Source organism: Apaloderma vittatum, unplaced genomic scaffold (assembly GCF_000703405.1).
Source record: "Apaloderma vittatum isolate BGI_N311 unplaced genomic scaffold, ASM70340v1 scaffold2962, whole genome shotgun sequence".
Lineage (NCBI taxonomy): Eukaryota > Metazoa > Chordata > Aves > Trogoniformes > Trogonidae > Apaloderma > Apaloderma vittatum.
Window position 1 is genome coordinate 26,555 of NW_009703986.1, and position 18,864 is coordinate 45,418.

Sequence of the window (18,864 nt, forward strand, 5' to 3'; positions counted from 1 at the left end):
ATAATGCTGCCACAGAGGGGAGACTGGGGGCAGGAAAAGCAGCAGCTAGTGCAGGACGGGTCCTCACAGTAACATCTGTCATGGTCTTTCTCTGCCTGTCTCCTGTATGTGACCGACTATGGTGGTTTTTTCCCCCTGGTTTCTATCCACTTCAGCTTCATCCCATCTCTGTTCTTTTACCTGGGCTTAAACAATGAAATCTTGGCTTCTCCTTTGTGTGTTTGGAAGTGGGTAGGCAAAAACTGAACCCTAAACTTCTGACTCCTTGCATAACTTGTGAGATCAGAGTATTCAGTACGAGAGTAGAACTTACATACACTTGTCACATAGACAAGATGAACATTGCTCAAAGCTGGCTTCAAAATGACTGATCACTGCTGTCATGACCAGAGCTGTACTTCCATTTCTTAGCCGTGGTGCCTCTAGCCTGACAATGTTATATTGGCATCAACAAGAACGGTCATCCTAGTGCTTGACTTTGTAGTCAGCACCACTTGGGGGAATACTGGTACTTGTGGATATCCTGAATTCGTCTGCAGCTCTCACTGGTGTCTGTGCTTCTCCAGGGGGCGGCCTGCTTGGGACCATTTCTTATTTTCATCCCTGACAGTTATATTCATTTCCTTTCAGATGAAAAGCCGACCCACGTTCACGATACTTACTTACTTTGTCCTGCCCCAGTGATAGAAGATGCTGGACAGTAAGTATTCTTTCCAGCACATGTTAAGAGAGGGAGGACTTCCGGATGAGGATTTCATTACTGAGACAAGGGTTCATAATTTTGCCCAAAGAGCTAAGCTAATGATTTTTTTTTTGTATATGTGTTTGGCAGGACTGTCTCCATCCCTTTTGTATCAAATCCTCTCCTAGCATAGCTCTATTCAATGTTGGGTCTTTAGCACGTCTTAACCAAAGGCCTTGTTGGGCCGTGGTCCCATATCACCCATAGAATGGTGATTTTTTCCTCTATTCCTTTATCCTTTTATTTTTCAGACCAACAGGTAAGGAATTCTAGGCAAACTTTTTATTTTGATTGGAAAGAGATGCTTGATTTGAATTTCGCTGTTGTTGTAGACGTTGCTTCCTGTGTTGGTGGTTTTCAGCTGTTGTAATCCTGTAGACTCCTGGGAGCCATGGCACAAGGCCCTACCTTGCCCCTGCGTCATCTTGTCGGGGCTTAAATACTGTACTGGGACTAAGGGGCAGTGCCTCCCTCCTCTTTCCTATTTGTGGGTGTGGGAAAATTGTTTGGTGGTGTGGGGTTTTTTTTTAGTTGGTTATTTGTTGAATTTTCTTTTTCCTTGGACCCTTTCTCTGACATTGGAGAGTGGCCAGGGCCAGTTTCTTCTTTAATTTCACTGTTATTTCAGTGTTTTTACCACTTTATCTCATTGCAATTACTCTGGTTTTACCTGGATATAAGAGAAAACACATTCTGGCTCTTTAAGATATAGAAAGGGATAAAAAAAAATAAGAAAAAATGAAAAAAAAAAAGAAGCCTTAAAGTTCCTTGTGCTATCTAGGGTAGTATTGCAAATGTCTGGGATTTTATGACTCACTGTCCTGGTGCCCTTTGCCCCAGGCAGGATGGAGTGTTTTTAATAAAGAACATATGCCCCAACTCAATTAAGCCAACGTACAAAGGGTAGCTCCTGGGCAAGCAGAGAGACAAATGCAGGTAAGCACCTGAAGCCATGAAAATGCCTTTACTCAGCAGGACATCTTATCTGTGTGTATTCATGAGCCAATGGCTAAAACACAGCCAGAAAAAAGGAACAATGGGTATAAAGATGACACTAAAAATAAACGTATCTGTTTTGTGCTTTAGGGTGGTTTTTCTACAAGTCAGCATGAACAACGGGCTAACGTTCATCTCCAGCTCTGTCAGCATCACCAGCACACAGTGTGTAAGTAATTGCAATGGGGCTTGACAGAGAAACCATGAGATCTTGGAAAGACACCGTGGGTCTTGAGGCAAAGACTCCTTGTGTGAGCATGAGCTCTATACAGCTTCTGCACCATGGTTATTGACCGGATCCAGGCTATTCTTTGAAAAATATCAGGGCTAGTTAAGATTAAATCGTTATTGATGGTGTGTAGATCGTGATAGATTCATTGAACAAAAAATTACAACAAAAGGCACCCTCACCTTTTCTGTTCCAGCAAAGAGAGATGCTAAAATCTGACTAGAAGGGAATCTGGGAAAATGAGGCAAGGAGCTTCAGGAAGCAACACCCTGTTGAGCTTTAGGATCCTTTGTGCGATCTGGGATGAAAGGTGCGAATGCAAGGACTTGGATCTGGAAGGGCCACAGTATGGAAGATCCTCTAAATTTATGTGGTTATTTTGGGTCGGAGCTTACATCATTTGTTCTTAGACCACCACAATTTGCCTTTACTACTTGAGGATTCGCTCAGGTTTTTATGCAGTGTTAGTAACAAGAGCTGGTTGCTTTTCTCTTGGCATTATGGGGGGTGACCAGAAAGAGATAGCAGCCACAGTTCCTGGGATGGGCTCTTTGATTAAAGGCTGCTGCTCAGCCTAGCCAAGGGAGAAAGTGCTGCTGCAGGACAGCAATGACTGCAGTATGAGTATCTCCTGGTCAAAAAGGCCACCTTTGCCCAGTTGGAGTGTCAGGGACCAAGAGCTAGAAGTGATCCATTATCAAAATCTGATTTTAGAATCAAACAATCAAAATTAAGAAGCTGACTACTAGATAAACAGTTTTACTTGCCTTGGAGTAAAATAGGCAATGTCCATAGCTAGCGCAAGCAGGAAAAAAAAAATATGGTCTTGTACTTGTGGACTAAGCAAAGTTTGTTGAAGTACCTAGTAGCAAACACTTCGTATCAAAGTTGAGCTTATTGATATTAGTGTCAAAAGGACTTCTATAGCCTATGCCAAATGCTGTCATAGTGGTTTGTAATCATTGTTGGCCTTTTTGACAGCTGCAGAACAGAAAGATAGGAATGGAGATAGAGCCAGTGACTGGAACTTGCAAGTCTGATTTTCTGATGTTTTCAACAATGAAGCTGGGAAGTCTCACACTATATTGCTGGAACAGTCTGGGGTGCAGGGACTTAGAGTTTAGCAGAGATGCGTTTCCTGCTTCAACTGATTATTTTTATTTTTCCAAAACTTTCCTCCAAAATTTCCACACTGAAGGCTGATATTTTCACATTTTATTCCTCTCTTCTACCTCAGGTACAATAAAAACTTTTGAATCTGCAGTGAAACACAAGTGTTAACTGGTGCATTTAGCTACTCTTATGTAGTTTATTTCTGATGCAGACCGAAGTCTTAGCCTTAGCTGGGCTTCCTACAGGTCAGAACATGTGTGGAGAAAGCTTTCCTCTCAGTAGCCTTAGGATAAAGAGAGGAATCCAATCTCCAGTCCTGTCAATCTGACAACTTTTTGACCAGCCTCTTGCAGATTGAATGTGAAGGAGGCAGGGAGCCTGATTCTCAGCTGGTACAAAGAAAACCAAAACAAACAAAAAAACCCAAACAAAACTCAACCGAATAAAACGAAAAACCCCAAACAAACCGTCTTACTCCAGTTAAATTCCGTAAGCAAGGAGGTTGGCATTTCAGTTTCCAGCTTTGTCTTAATTTCATGCATTTCACTCTTCTCGTTTTAGAGACTCCCTCTGTTTCCTTTCCTCTCCCATTTCCTTTTCTGTGGGTGGCAGTCAGCTGGCCGGTTCAGCTCTGCTCCCCAGCTGGCCCTTCTGTCCTTTCGGTACAGTAAGTATCTTCACTTTACTCCTAAAGCCTCTGTGTGATCCCTGTGCTTATTTCTATTCAGCTGCGTGAAGTCTGCTATTTCATTTCCAAAGTCCAGCTTTGCTGTGATGCCTTATATATTTAATCATTAAAAGAGGACTCTTTAGCTTCTTGCTGCCAGTGGCTTCTGAGCTGCTGCTGGCAAATGTCTGGATGATTTATATGAACACTTAGGATGGGAAAAGCAATGCCTGGGAACAAAGGCAACAAAAAAAAGGAGGTAATGTGTGTTTGGAGTAACAGTAGCAGTGGTATGTGCGTCGGTGGCTCATGCACTGTATTGGTGCTGTGCTGAGATTTTTTTTTTAAGGAGTCCAGCAATACCTCTTGAAGTTACGCTTTACTTTTATTCATCCTTTTCTCAGCAAACTGACTTCACTGGGAATTCATGCCTCTCAAGTGTCTGCTTTCCAGATGCATTAGTGCTACATGGGGCCATAGGAGGGCCAGAGAGGAGGACTGCAGCCCTAAAGTGCAGCTGCATAGTGTGTCTTCTAACAGGACTCCTCTGAACAGGGAGTCTGGCACATGCCGCAGCACTTCAGCTTGGCTTTCAGCTGCTCCCTGACAGAATGAATGAGGTGAGCTAAATAGTATATCCTTCAAACGGATTGGTTTGTTGCATCTATAACAAGAAGCTAAAAAAACAGTGGAGGGTTGGTGATGCTGTGACACAGAGTTATGGGATACTGGGCTACCTGCCTAAAAAGACGGAATAGGAGCAATGGTTGTGTTACTCCTGTATTGAATGTGTCAGCCCTGACAGCTCTAGGATAAGGCCTGAGAAGGAATTTGGGATCTCCCCAAGACTTGACAAAGTTCATGTCAGCTGGTACCTTTTTTTTTTTTTTTTTCCCAGCTTTGGCCTTTCCATTGTTTGAGAGGAAAACAAACCCACTTGGGAATAGTGAAGGGAACTCCTTTTTTAAGAATCATAGTATCATAGAATGGCATAGGCTGGAAGGGACATTAGAGATCATCAAGTCCAACCTCCCTGTCATGGGCAGGGACGCCACCTCTCGACTAGACCAGGCAACACATGGGGACCGAGCAGGAAGGCGCCAAGCATCAGTTTCTGATGTCATGAGAATTTAGTACGTAGTTTCAGATTTAATAAGGTGAATCTCATGGACTTTTTCCTCCATAAATCTCCTTTGGAATTTGCTTTTTTTCTGATTATCCTCCCACCTATTCTTTGAAAATCTCTTACAGCTTCCTGTCTAGCCGGCTCCTGTTCCCTCAGCCTGATTCTCAGATCTTCAAGCTCTTTTTACATCTTCCTTGTCCCATGCTCTCCTCTAGTTTGCTGCTAGGTGTTGCCCATTCTTTGGTAACCCTGTTGATGGTGAATTGGGCCTCTTCTCAAATTCGGAAAATCTACAATTGAAAAGGTTTCTTTTCCCAGTATAAAAGAAAAGATTGGAGCACTAGAGCTAATCTTGACTTCATCCCAAAGTCCAGTGCAGTCCAAGGAGATTACATGTCCCAGCATTCTGTTGCCCATCTGCAACAAATGTTTAAATTTCAAGAAGCCATATATTCTATATGTTCTACAGGGGCCAAGCAGCTTATGAAGACGTGCTTTCCTGTAGTCGTCAGAGTGATACCCAGAGTTAATACGTCTTCTGAACACACTGACGTGAAATGCTCTGAGTGCAAGGAATCCAGCAAGATTTACCCAGGAAAATCAGAGCTGTGATTCTCTTTGATTGCCTGGCTGCTCTGAAAAGCTAATTTCAAGTGTTAATGCCTGAAATTTTTTGGATTCTACTAATTGTAAAGAAAATTTAACTTTGATTTTGAATGTAGATCCTTAGCTATCCAGCCCCAGAGTCCCACCATTCTCTGCAGAGAAATCGATCAAATGTGCAAGTGAGGAATGCTTAAGATCATGATTACAGTATCTCATTAAAAGATAGTTCAAACCATCCCTAGGAAGCATACCAAGAGTGAGGAGCATTAAGCACTAGTTTGAATAATCACTCAGGCTGGGATTGTGTGTGCAGTTTGAATCAAGAGGCAATACAGGCGGGCTCAGGAGCTGATGAGGCTGAGCAAGTAGATTGTGCTCTGTTCCATGATGTTAACGTATGAACAGTTACCCATAAGCTCTTAGCTCCAGTATTCTCGTTCTTTGAATGCTAGCATTTGCATATTCTGCATCTCTAGTGATGAGAAGTTACTCTGCACAACTGAGAGTCTGTGGTCATGTAGTTTGCAGTAACCCTCTGACAGTATTAAGGGAGCTGCCAGCACAGATTTGAGAATGATTCATATGCAAGTTTAACACCCTTGAATCTAGTGGGCTATAAATATAACAAATTTATACATAAATTGTGTGTACACACACCACAAACAGGAGGTGCTTCCTTGCATTATGACTTCAAGCATAGATTTGTCACACCAAATACTGATGTGACCCTAATGATAATAGTGATTGACTGTGCAGTCTACCTGAGACCTTGTAGTGAGAGAAAACCTGACTCATTTTGCACAATCGGAATGTGTAGCTTAGGGCTCCTGCCTTGTTTCTGACATGCCAGATAACTCGGAAGTAATTATCTTGTTTGCAGCTGACTGGGACCATCCTTTTCATTGCTCTCCTGATTCTCTTTATGCTGCTGGCTCTGGCTCTTCTGTGGTGGTTCTGGCCACTTTGCTGCACAGTGGTAAGTACAGGTTTTTATTCTTTTGACTTGGTTTCATCTCTTCTCTGCAAAATCACCGAGTTAAAGTGTTCGAGTAGGTGGTTAACTTAAAGAAAAATGCTGCCAGGTTTGTAAGGCCCTGATTCAACAAATTGCATAAAATGCTTGTTCAACTCACTCTGGTTTGGGTTTTTGAATGTCGCAAGGCAACGCGATTTTGATACTGAATGAGAAGATTAAGTGAGCTCGTGGGCATGGCCCAACTTTCTCTAGAGATCAAGACCTCTTTAGAAGCACAATTTGAAACCTACTGCAGAAAAGTGTAATGGAACTGATTTACTAACATGTGCATAAGTCCTTTTTAAAGACTGGAGTTAGACTCTTTTATTTGGAGGAGCTACAGGTTCTGAGTGAGTATTTTCCGATAGCTTAGGAATTATATGACCTCTTTTAGGTAGAACTACAAGAATATGGAGCTATATTATGAGTTACTTAATGGGGCACTTCTTGACTAATCACATAGTTCGATGTGATGGATTTAGCTTCTCACCTGTATGTTTTTTTATGCCTACTGAAAAGCAATGGGGCTAATGAGAGCATCGAATGTGGGGCGGTGGAGCAGGTCAACCCATATGTGTATGAGCAAGAAAGCAGAGAGGATATAGCATTGAGATGGATGAACCCTACCATTATCTCAGATTTCTCCAATTGTTCATATATATTCCAGGTGATCAAGGAACCGCCGCCGCCACCACCTCCAGAGCCTGTAAGTATGCTATTTTTGATCTGTTGCACTGTTTGCAGCCACTGTAGTGCATTGTCCTGCCCAGAAACGTGAGCCCTGTAGGTGTCTTAATGACACCTTGAAGGCTGTGAGAGGAAGTCTCTTGGGTCAGGATAGTTATTTCTGCTTCTGGCCTTTTTATATACATACAGCAAGATTATTTCTGTCCAAAGAGAAAATAGGTTGCATAACTCTGAAGTCCACAGACCAACAGTTCCTATGGTATTTTGTTCCTTCTGCTCTGTGTCAGACAGACATGTAGGCAAATCTTTGCTTGTCAAGCTGTGCTGAAAGCTGTCGCTCCTCCAGTAAAGCTCTCAGCAGTAGTTTAGCCCAGACTGGCAGTACAGAGCAAAGTCTGGCAGCTGAAGAAGGGGACAGTGAAGGCCACGTTGTTATGGCTTTGATACAGGAGAGGGAGACAAGAGCCTGCACTGGCTGGGGCTCTGCTGCAGAGTGACCTTTGGAAGGACATTTAGCCTTTCTCCATTTAGGTTGTGAGCTGTTTGAGGCAGGGTTGTATTTAGCTCTGTCTGGGACAGTAACACACTGACCCTGACCTCAGCTTAGTTCCACTGTACTCATTTAATGAAAATAATAGTAATAAATAAAAGTACCTCCAGAGAAAACTCATGCATGGCTTTTTCTTTCCTAGGCATAGATAGTTAAATGATGGAAAAATTCTTGCTTAACCCACGAGTGGAGCTTACAGTTCACTGCTAACTTGCCGTAATTTGGCATGAGTATCAGGAGGCAACCACAGCTGCTGTTTTGAGGTTGCCAGAGGCCACCATTACTGTGTCTGTGATCCTGTTGATTGTCCTGGACAGCAGCACTGTGACAATTTAACATGCAAAAAATCATGCTGGTTTTAGGGTGATTAGTGTTGTCATGAAACATGCAGTTGTAGCCATGCTCTGTTTGAAGAAAGTTTCGGAGACCATCACACCCCTGTGGCAGAGTTCCCGGATGCTTTGGATTATTCTCATCAGCAGAGATTTTAAGTGCAATCAAAGAGACTGTGAGCTGACGTAAGCCTCCAAGAATAACACAGAATACAGATGTTATCTATCTCTCTACTTGGCCTTGCCTTTATCCCGTATGGGATTGTTGCTTCGTTATACTTAGCACCAGCCTGCCTAGGTATGGTGACCTGACCTCCTGCTGATGTAGTCTGGCATTGCAGCTGTTAGACTGAGTATAGTTATCTGAACTGCAAGCGTTACGTGTCCATTACTTTTCAAAATGTGTGTGGTAGCTGTTGATACCCTTTTGCTATGACTTCAGTGTAGGGGGTATTTGGTACAAATCCTTTATCAGCTGGAAAAGTATCAGCCATTGCTATTAACTGTGTCCTGCTACTGTTGGTCTTGCCAGAAATATGGGTTGTTTTAGACATGAAGACTTGAAATCTGTGTTACATCTCATAGAGAGGAGGATATTTTGTGAAGTTCACAATGAAATCAAATATAAATGAATTAAAACTGCTAATGTAGTTCACTGGGTACTGGTTTGGATGTGACATGAAGTGAGATAAAAATTGTGTATTTATTATACTCTTCCAAAACAACACCAAATCACAGTGTTTTCCTTGTCCACTCTAGACAATTTGTTAGAATTTGTTAGAGGAACTGACCCATTAAACATAGCTGAGGGATCGGATGTCACTGAATAACTAATGAGAATACCGTTCTCCAAGGCATAACATAAGAGTTAAATATGAACAGAAATTAAGACATCTTTTCTAAAAACTATTATTGGCTTTTGGACTCTCAATTCCTTTTTGATTCCAATAGAAACATGTAGAGCAGTTTTGAGAAAATGTCACCTAGTAATCTGACAATAATTTGTGTCCTTCTCTAGTATTTGTATTTCACATGATTATTTTATTTTATTTTTTTTTAGTGAAAACTTAAGTCCAGGTAGTGTTTCTAGAAGCATACTTTTACTGATGAAAATTAGCAGAGAGCACTGTGCATGGCCAGTCCAAGAGCAGCACGCACATCTGCACATCACTGTGAGGTGTCGATGTTTTTATTAAAGAGCGTGAAGAATGAAGACAGTATTGTAGGAGGCTTATTGGGCCCTTTCCTCAATTATGTGTGTGTGTAGTTAGAGAGTATCATGATGTGCCTTTCCTGTGCCTCGGCTCAGTGTAGTGATAGGGAGGCTCAGAAGGATGTCTGAGTGACTTCTGTTGACTCGAGAACATAAAGCTGGAGATGTGTTCCCAGGGTTGTCGAACCAGAAACATCTGCCAGCTTTTACCTAAGCAAGAACAGAACAATGAACCTGAAGTAAAACCATGATTCAGACTCTACCACGTTCCAGAAAAATAATCTGTAGTCTTTGTAATTGCAGGTCAAAAACTCTGGGTCTGAGTTTCCTTACAACTTGGAGATGCTCCAGTCTAAGCCCTGGTTCCAAACTGTACAGCTTGAGCCAGACTCTACAAAGAATCAAGTAGCACAGAATAACTGGTTACAGCTGCCATGGGAAAAGGGTCTGATGCACATGTTAGAAAACTCACAGTGGTAGCTTTTTTTCCCCTTTTAGGTGACATTAAGTTCTAAAAGAGCAATTAATAGATGATTTCTTTGGACTAACTGATTGCTGAATTTTCTACGTAGCATAGTGGCAAGCCAGTATAATGTACGATTCATCCCCACTTTGCCTTCCCTTACAAGTCAGTTGTGATTTTGAAGCTCAATGCATATTTCACTAAATAAAAGCTGCCTGGAGAAAGGAATAGGCAACGCTCTTTGGCTTCCCTGGTTAAAATTGCAGCTGCAGAGACAAGAGACTTTTGTGTTTTTGTCAGCAAATAAGTATAGCACACAAAGCCAGATACCCAAGGATTGGACCATGGGATGTTCAGTTGTTTTCCATGGCTATGCTGTTTATGTGAGAAAAAACAATAACATATCTCCCTGTCTGTCCCATAGGAATCAGATGATGAAGACGGATTGCCGAAGAAGAAGTGGCCAACCGTGGATGCATCTTATTACGGAGGTCGAGGTGTTGGTGGGATTAAGAGGATGGAGGTATTTGGCTTGTTCTTTAGTGTTGTGAAAATCAGCACATTAAATTATAAAATGTTTTTATGTCATTTTTAAAAAGCTACCTTGATGGACTAGAGTCTGGGATTTAATTAGGGTTTGTCCATCTGATTGCACCTGCTGCCCAAGTAGCAGACATCAAGCTGCCATCATTTGCATGAATAATGAAGTGAATGTAGTATTATGAGCCAGAGCAAATTTTCAGGTTAAGAAATGGGATAAGCACTAAAAGAAGTTTTATGGAATCAAACCTTTCAGTGCAGCTGGGACCAGATCTCTTGTCTCAGACAGAGTTACACTGGTTTTGAGTATTCCAGCCATCTACACTGTGCCTGGCTGGCTGGAAATGGTTGGTTTGGGGAACTGAAACCAGTGATCTTTATTTTTTTTTAGTTTATTTTTGGTTTTGCTGAGGAGTTTTGTTTGTTTGTTTTCAATTAAGCATTAATTTGTAATGCACAAACCCACATCTCTGTTGAAATGGGCAAATGAATCGAATCCTGCCCTGAGATACGGGCACAAGCCGATTTTGATGTGTGAAGTGAGGTGTTAGTGTGAAAGAGATTTTTCTGGTACTGGCCAATGGCATGCACATTGTAGAGAGTCAGTGAATAATGCTGTGATCAGCTACTAACTCCTGTACATAACCATGTTAGTGAAATCAATTCAATATTCCTAACCATGGATAATAGAAGACAGATATTTGTCACTCACTTGTATCAGCTGAGTGTTGTAATGACTTTTGAGGATGTCACACCAGAAACTCCACTAGATTTAACTGGTAGCTGAGGGAGGTGGACTAAGGTAAGCAAACTGAGGATCCAGGCCAAACTAGGGCTAGCAGAATGAAAGCAGTGTCTTCTCAGCAAGTCCCTGCAAGTCTGCAGTTGCAGCTTTACATCTTAATATCCGTAACCATTTTCCTTGGGAGAATTTTATCCCTGGTGCTCAATAACCCTGTGGATCATATTGCCCTTGAATGCAGGGTCATGTTTCTGTTTGAGGTAAGTCAGACTACAAAATCAGAGTTCCAACTTTAAATAAGGTAGTGCACAGTATGTGAAAATACAGTTACTGACCTCTTTTGTGACTATGCAAGGGTGGGTGCTGTTAATCCATTCACATACTTGTCCACTGACCCTTTTTTCACTTTTGAACTGAACAACAGGAGCTGCTTAAGGCCAGCTGTAAAGACTGCCTACCTTCAGCTGGTGCTGCTGCCTGCTTTTTGCATGAGGCTCTTGGGAAGCATATTCCATGTGTCCTACCAGAGCTGAGCAGAGTGCTACAGATGTCACTTGGAAATGGGTTAATCTGCCCTGGGTGCTGTGAATTCCCTCAACACCTTAGGTTACTGGAAGGTGAAGAGGCTAGTAGTTCAAGCAGGTTTTGAGTGAGACTATTTGACTCTTATTTGTGTATTTCTGATTACAGTGGGAGTTTGGTGCCTTCATAAATTTGGCTTTGTGTCTGGTGGTATCCATCTGCTGGTGGGGGCTGACATGTCTCTACTTACAGTGTGCTCTCCTGACTCCAGGTACGGTGGGGAGACAAAGGATCAACAGAGGAAGGAGCAAAATTGGAGAAGCCCAAAAATGCTATCATTAAGTTGCCAGAACAGGAGTATGAGCCATGGGAACCAAAGCCGAAAAAGCCCCATGTGAGAAAGCCACCTTCCCAGCGGAAATGGTACACTCCAATCAAGGTAGTGTGTCTGCCCCTGAGTTTTGCAAAGTCTCTTACGTCATGCATGTTACTACATCCTGCTTCCTTAACTCAGCCTTTCTTATGGCAGAGCTGGGAGATCCAGTTTAGAAAAATGGTCAGTAACCCTCAACTTTGTCCATTTCTTGGAACATGCATTTCATCTGGCACTGTGTTGCCGTGTATTTTTGAGGAAGTGTGGAGAGTGTTGGAGGGCATGAGCATTTTCCCTCCCTCAGCTCACACCTCTTCAGGTACTTTTGCACAGCCTGGATTGCAACAGCAGATACTCAGATCTTATTTGGGGTGGGTGCTGTTTTGTGTCATCTCAAGACAGCATATGAAAAGGATCAGAAAAAGTTCACCATCCTCGCTTTGGTTGCGCTGTGGCTAAGGCCTGGGCTTGGTGTTTAGCTCTGTTCCTCTAGTTCAGCCACAAGATGTAGTGTTTGACTTTGGGCAAGTCACTCAGTCTCTCCACACTTTCATCCTCATTTGTCCCATGTCATTATAGTATCTGGTGTCTCCCTGTATTTTAATGTATGTATCCTCACACAACCCTTGAGGCAGAGCTGTTATCTCTGCTTACAGAGAAGGAAGCGGAGGGCTAGCTGAGGCTGCAGGAGCAGCGTACCATGCTCATCCCAGAAACCTGTGGCCATGTCTCAAACCAGTGTTTTGTGGGATGAGGTCGCCCCTCCTCACCATGCTCAGAGATCAGCTTAACAGTGCTTGAATTTATGGTCTGGGAAGTACCTATGAATTTTAAAGCCCTGCCCATGTAGGTAGTCTTGTGGCTGTTTATAAAAGCTTTCCTTGGTCGTGTCATTTTATTTATTTTTATTCCAGGGCAAACTTGATGCACTGTGGGCTTTGGTTCGGCGAGGCTATGATCAAGTCTCTCTTATGAGACCGCAGCCGGGGGATAAGGTAAGGCATCACAAATGCCCTGGCATGTCACTTCTCCGTTAGCAGCAGCAATGTTCTTCCTTCCCAACCACCCCATCTTTCTCTCTCCTCTCTCTTTTTTTTTTTCATTTCTTTTTTTTTTTTTCCTGGTGAGCTTTTCTCTCTTCATATTACCCTAAGGCTACAAATTTGTCACAAGAACCAGAGATTTTTAAATGAGCTAAGAAGAAGAGGCTGGCTGGCCACAGTAGTATGAGGCACGTATTTCAGCCATCTAATTTCTTAGCTTTTTTTTTAATTTTATTTTTGATAGGCACATGTGTTGAAGTTGAAGGATAGATTCTTTGTTTGTGAGTTCTGGGGAGCTGCTTGTTTTGAATTTAGTATGCAATAGTAATTTTACAATAGTAATTATCCTTCCTACTCAACTTCATAAAAATACTTCTCAGATTTAATAACAGAGTTAAGTGATTAATGAGAGAAATCATGAACTGTGCAGGTGATGAAGAAACAAATTATAATAAAGTTAATAAAGAATAAAGTTTCAGTAGAATTTTGTGCGAAGACACATTTCTCTGGCTTATCTTATATTTAGGCAGAGAGTATCTCCTGCTCAACAGTCTGTTGGCCAAACATGGTTTAGGAGCAGCTTCCCCCTGGGAGGAAGCAGGGAGTTTGCACGTTTCAGAGCCGCAGAGATGTCTGTGTGCTGCCCCTGGGTCATTTGCAATAGTTTAGTTCAAAGCTCTCCCTATGGAAGACCCTGTAAGAATTGACGGCTGCTGCTTTGAGCTGTTGCGCCTTTAAATTTGGCTTTCTGCGGTGTCACTTTGAAACATGAGGACCAAGCTGAGGTCAGAGCATCTTTTTCCCTTCTCTGGCCCTTTTCTGGCCAGAGTCCATACTGGTCATCAGTTTTGTTTTCAGGAGAAGGGGTTATAGAGTTACAGCAGTAGGGGCCATAAAGTGCTTTTTTGAAGTAGGTATAGTACAGAGACCTTTGTGCTGGGTTTGTTTGCCTGGATGACTTTGATGCCTCATAACAGACTTTAAAAATAACACTAACTTGCATCAGCTAGGACAAATAAGTTGCATTCCTCTGGCCTTTGGCAAAATACTGTTATGGCATTTGTCTAGTTATTAACCAAGCATGCAGCTTCAGTATTTGAAGTTTAGTCTCTTCCATTTCTCTTTTGGTGCTTAAGGAAACTTAAGAGAACAAACGCAGCTTCCTGTGCTACTTTGTGAAATGGTCTTAACTGTTTCACTAAGCTGCATTCTCAAGGCAGCTGTGCTTGAGACACCTTATTTACTTTTTAAGCACGATCTAGAGCTTCTGAATGGGCTCTTTAGGCCCAGCTGTATTTTGATAGCACTAACATTGTATAATATGAATCCATCCTCTGCCTTTCACTCCGTTTGGTTGGTACGTTTCTATCAATGCAGAGCACAACAGAGCCTCTGTTAGCCTGTGTGGTCAAGAAACATGCAGGGGGCTGGCTCCAAACAGGGATCTTCAGTTCCTTGCCTTCCAGCTCTGCTGCAGGGTGGACGAGGGGCTCAAAGGAGGCAATGTAGAACAGTGCAAACTGAAGGATTATTCTATCAGGGAAGAACATTAGAAAAATCAAATGTACATCTGGGAAATAGGGTGGAAAGGATCCTATTGAGGCAGATTCAGTGGAAGAATAGGATCATCTCTGTTCCCTGGCCTGTGAAATTAACTAAAGCTGAAGGATATTGAAAGTGAAGCAAGAAAATGACTGGACATCCTTCTGCTGTTTAAATAAAAGAATAAAGGACACCGCAGGCTTGTATTTTATGGAGAAAGCTAGCACAGAAAAGGGCAAGGTTATTATTTATTGTTTGGCAAATAGTAGCAGTCCCTCAGTGGAGAACTGGCTCCTTGCGAGTTAGGCTTTGGGTGGGGGCCAAGTACGGAAATACGCACTTAATTACAGGTAAGTCTGTATGAGTTACTTTGTGACTGAAAAGAGTGACCGGCAGCATGAGGAGCCTCAAGCTGTGGCCGTGCGGAGCTGGAGGAGCTTGGCAGCCCCAGGAGCAAGCCCACGGCTCTGCTCCACCCAGCCCAGGTGGGGACAAGGTCAGCGCTGTGCACCTGTGCTGACAGCTGTACCTGGATTTTGGTTCACTCTTGGGTAGAGGTGAAAGTGCAGCGTGCCGTGGTGTTCTTCCAGACTGCGCCGTCCCGGGGACAGTGACTGTGTGGTGGCTTTGGAGAGAGGGGTTGCTGTGCTTTGTGAGGTTTTGTGGGATTTGGGAGAGCAGAGGGAAGAGTTCTTCAGGTTTTCCAGTTTGCTTTTTCTTTTTTTTGTCTGTTTGTTTGATTTGATTTTAAGGTAATTTCATGGTTGTCTTGCTTGTTCAGGAAAACAGGAACACAATTCAGTTCTGTTTGGGGCATGGTATTTGGTTTCGTAACTCAGAAAATGTCTTTCTCTGAATTTCCCCAGAGTCAGTCAAATTATTATTGTTACATTTCCAGGGATTACCAGAGGTATAGGTTGTTTTGCAGTGGAACAAGATAACTCACTGAAGTTACATTTTCGAAATTTCTGTTTCACAGTTTACCTACACTGGGAGGAGAATAAAAAAAAGGGTTTAATTTTCCATTTTTATTGCTTCAGTTAGGCACGTTTGCTTTTTGCAGCTATTGGGAGAAATTACAGCAAACCATTTTTTCTGCCTAATGAAAATACTAATTATAGAGAAGAGAACATCCACAATACAGAAAGAAAAATAATTTTCACAAGGCTTTTGGGACAGGAGGCAGATGACAAAGGAGAGGGTTTTTCTACATTAAAACTTTCTTCTTAAAACTCTTTTGAAAAGTGTAATTTCTTTCATCATTTGAAAATAAGTGGTTTGGGAGCTTTTCTCCAAAAAAATCTGAAAAATATTTGTAGAAAAACTTTCTGTGATAGTTTTTATGAAAAATAAAATAGGTTAATATTTCTAGTATATTCACCAATGTATCTGGTTTTGTCACAGAGAAGCACAAGTTTTTGGACATTTTTCAGAGCTGTTCAGCATTTTCCTCACAACACAGCCTTCTTTAGCTCTGCAAACCACACAGTGAAGACAGTGTTGCTACCCCAGGTTTTCAAATCAAGACTTCTCCTCTACTCCCATCATAAAGTGAAGTTAAAAATGACGCTGGTTTGTTGGGGTTTTTTGAGTCTACGCCATTCCAGAGTGCGTGTGAGAGCCTTGCAGTGGAAATTCAGGCTGAAGCAGGAATACAGGGCTGCCTGCTGCAAGGGGCTTTCTGTTGTTCCTTGCTCTGAGTGGCCAGGGCTGCTGTCCATCCATCCTCATTTCTTCTGTCGTCATGATTCTCTGGCCCTTCACAAGCCACTCGCTTTTTTCCTTACCTGTGTGCCCCTTGGGCTGCTGCCCAAAATGCTCCCTTCCATTTCTTTCTGTGGTTTCTTCCTCTGCTTGCTCACTCTCTCAGTCCTTGTTTCCCTGCACCGCACCCCTAATGAGGCAGGCTGGTGCCCTGAGTGCTGCCCTCTGGGAGCAATGGGCTGGTGGCCAGCCTCCCACCTCTGTTCTTCTCAGGCTGCAGGGCCTGTGCTGCCAGGAGCAGCATGCCCTGGGTTATGGCCTCGCTGCAGAGCTGGCTCAGGCTGCTGAGAGTTCCCCTGCCCTGGCCTGTGTCTTCCATGAACTTACCAAGAAAAGAATCTCAGCATGGATGACCCATCAGTATTGGGCAGGATTGTATTAATAGGTCTGACTGTGAAAATCGCAGGCACTTTTTGGAACTGCCTATTCAAAGAAAACCAGCCAAGCATATGCTCTGATGCCCCACCTCCCGGGAGCTGTGCCCACACAGTGTTTGGCTTAGCTCTGCAGACAGGTCATGGCACCACTGCTGAAATTGGTTATTAGTTTGGCAAATAATCTCAGTGAAGAGTGACAGGACCCCACTCACTTGACCTCTGCAGTTCACTTCTAGCAGGAGTTTGTGTTGCAAGATGGAGCAGCAAGGACTAAACACACTTAGCTCTACCCCATCATTAGCTGATAGGTTGTTATTTGTGGGATGGCTTGTTGCTGAGCTCTCAGATAGCATCAGCAGAAGGATGAATTGATGAAAAAGGGCTGTTGGCTCTGCTGCAAATTGCTGGGCTTTCTTCCTTGCAGTAATATACAAAGGTGAAGCCTTCACAGACATTTGTGCTGCAGCAGGCAGTGATCGATCCCTTAGAGCTAGCCTGCTACTCTTCCCTTCCTCCACCAGAAATTTGGGCCTTGGAGGACCAGCTCTGAGGTAGCGATGCTGTTTGTCTAGCAATATGGAACATGTCAGAGTGGCCACATGGCCTAGTGAGCTATGTGTTGCTCAGGATACTCAGTCTGCCTTCAGGACTTGCTCATCTCTGTGGTAGTGTCCTAAGCTTGGTTCTGAGTTTGCAGGTGATTGCTATGAAGATTGGAGTTGGGGAAATGTTAGTGTCGGGCTATCTTGAAGTAGCTCACAGAAACGACAGCAGCTGGTGAAGGCAGGTGGTCAGCACTCTCTGCAAAAGGGAACTTTCGAGCTCTTCACCTTGGTCTTGTAGATCAAAAGTGGGACTGTTACCAATGCCAGCAAGTAAGCATTAAAAGCTCCAGTATGTGCAAAGAGGAAGGTGAGATGCTTCTTTCAGATTGTCTATTTAGCTGCTGCCTTCACCAAATCCATTCTGTTTTGCATTTCAGCACATACTACCACAGGAAATTCTCAGAGGCTTGGTTTACTGAAACCCTCAACTGAAAAAAGACGACAATTTTCCCCCCTCCGAGCAGAGTTGCTCTTCCTTGGGTTAAAGCTTTAAAAAGTGATCTTGTTTTTGTCACTGAAAATTACTTGCAACAGAGAGTGAGAGTGTAGACTGAATTTTGCTTTCACCATCACCCTTGTGTACTCATGGGACTCAGCTTAGAAAAATGCAATACTTTAGCAGTACTACTCTGCGATTTGTGCATGCAAAGCCCTTTCCTGGGGAAGGGGACTAGAAGCAAGCTGTTGTACAAAAATTTGAAAACCTTTTTTTCTCCTTCATTCCATAAAACTGAAGGTGAAAAGGCTGCTGTGCAACCAAAAGTCTCACAAGCTATGAGCCACTAGTTGTTTTGGAAGCCAGGACATCTGGGTCCTTTCAAGTTCTTACCATTGTGACTTTGAACAAGGCACAGCAGCTGAAATTTTAAAGACCAGCCTCTAAAATGAGAACGGAAGTATTTGGGTTGCTTCTGCTGTTGCATCCCTTTCAAAGTGATCACTCTTAATCTGGTAAGTTTGTTAAAGAAAATGTTGAGTGGTTCCTTGTAATGCTGGCCATGACATCTGTGTGCTTTAGTTTTCCTAATTGCAAAATTATCATTAGAGCACAGTATCTACCTTCCTTATAGCTGTGAGGTTTAGTTAACTCCTGCCAGGCACTTGGGACTCCTCAGATGAAGGGTGGGACACTAAACCTGTGTATTATTAATGACGAGTCGTTACTTTCTGGCTGCTGCTTACAGGTGGTCAGCAGTTCAAAGCCAGCACCCGCCTGTCACTACATGCTAGCTGCCCACATACCAGTGCTATTTGGAGCTCATTCTAATTACTTCTTTTTAAGACTGAGTAATGGCCTTTAATAGGCTTCCTTGCCACTTGCTTGGAGATGTGTTGTTGTAATCGCCCAAGTAGTAATTGGCAGAGCTACAGGGGGTGCTGGAAAAGCAGCACTGAGCTCCTTCAGACTGTATGTCAGTGAATGTTGCCTGGTTCTGGGGCTTTTTGCCCTTTCTGGAGCCAATTACCTTCATAAGCTGATGAAAAATTAAAAAGACGGGCACATCGCCTGCCACAGTAGGTGATCTCACTTTGTCACTTTCAATGAAAATGTGACACATGTAGCTTCCGTTTTACTTTTTTTGCAAGGACACCAGTATCTGTAAGGTTCATTCCTGC

The 18,864-nt window shown here is 42.9% G+C and overlaps 1 protein-coding gene across 1 annotated transcript in view; it reads left to right on the forward strand.

The window, feature by feature from the left end:
* LOC104270460 (anthrax toxin receptor 1-like) overlaps positions 1 to 18,864 on the forward strand; it is a 56,574-nt gene that overhangs the window by 26,283 nt on the left and 11,427 nt on the right. Inside the window, exons 11-17 of the mRNA XM_009864845.1 lie at positions 631 to 700; positions 1,829 to 1,907; positions 6,360 to 6,455; positions 7,162 to 7,200; positions 10,164 to 10,262; positions 11,815 to 11,982; positions 12,831 to 12,911. Coding sequence (XP_009863147.1) covers positions 631 to 700; positions 1,829 to 1,907; positions 6,360 to 6,455; positions 7,162 to 7,200; positions 10,164 to 10,262; positions 11,815 to 11,982; positions 12,831 to 12,911 — 632 coding nt within the window. The remainder of the gene's footprint in view (positions 1 to 630; positions 701 to 1,828; positions 1,908 to 6,359; positions 6,456 to 7,161; positions 7,201 to 10,163; positions 10,263 to 11,814; positions 11,983 to 12,830; positions 12,912 to 18,864) is intronic.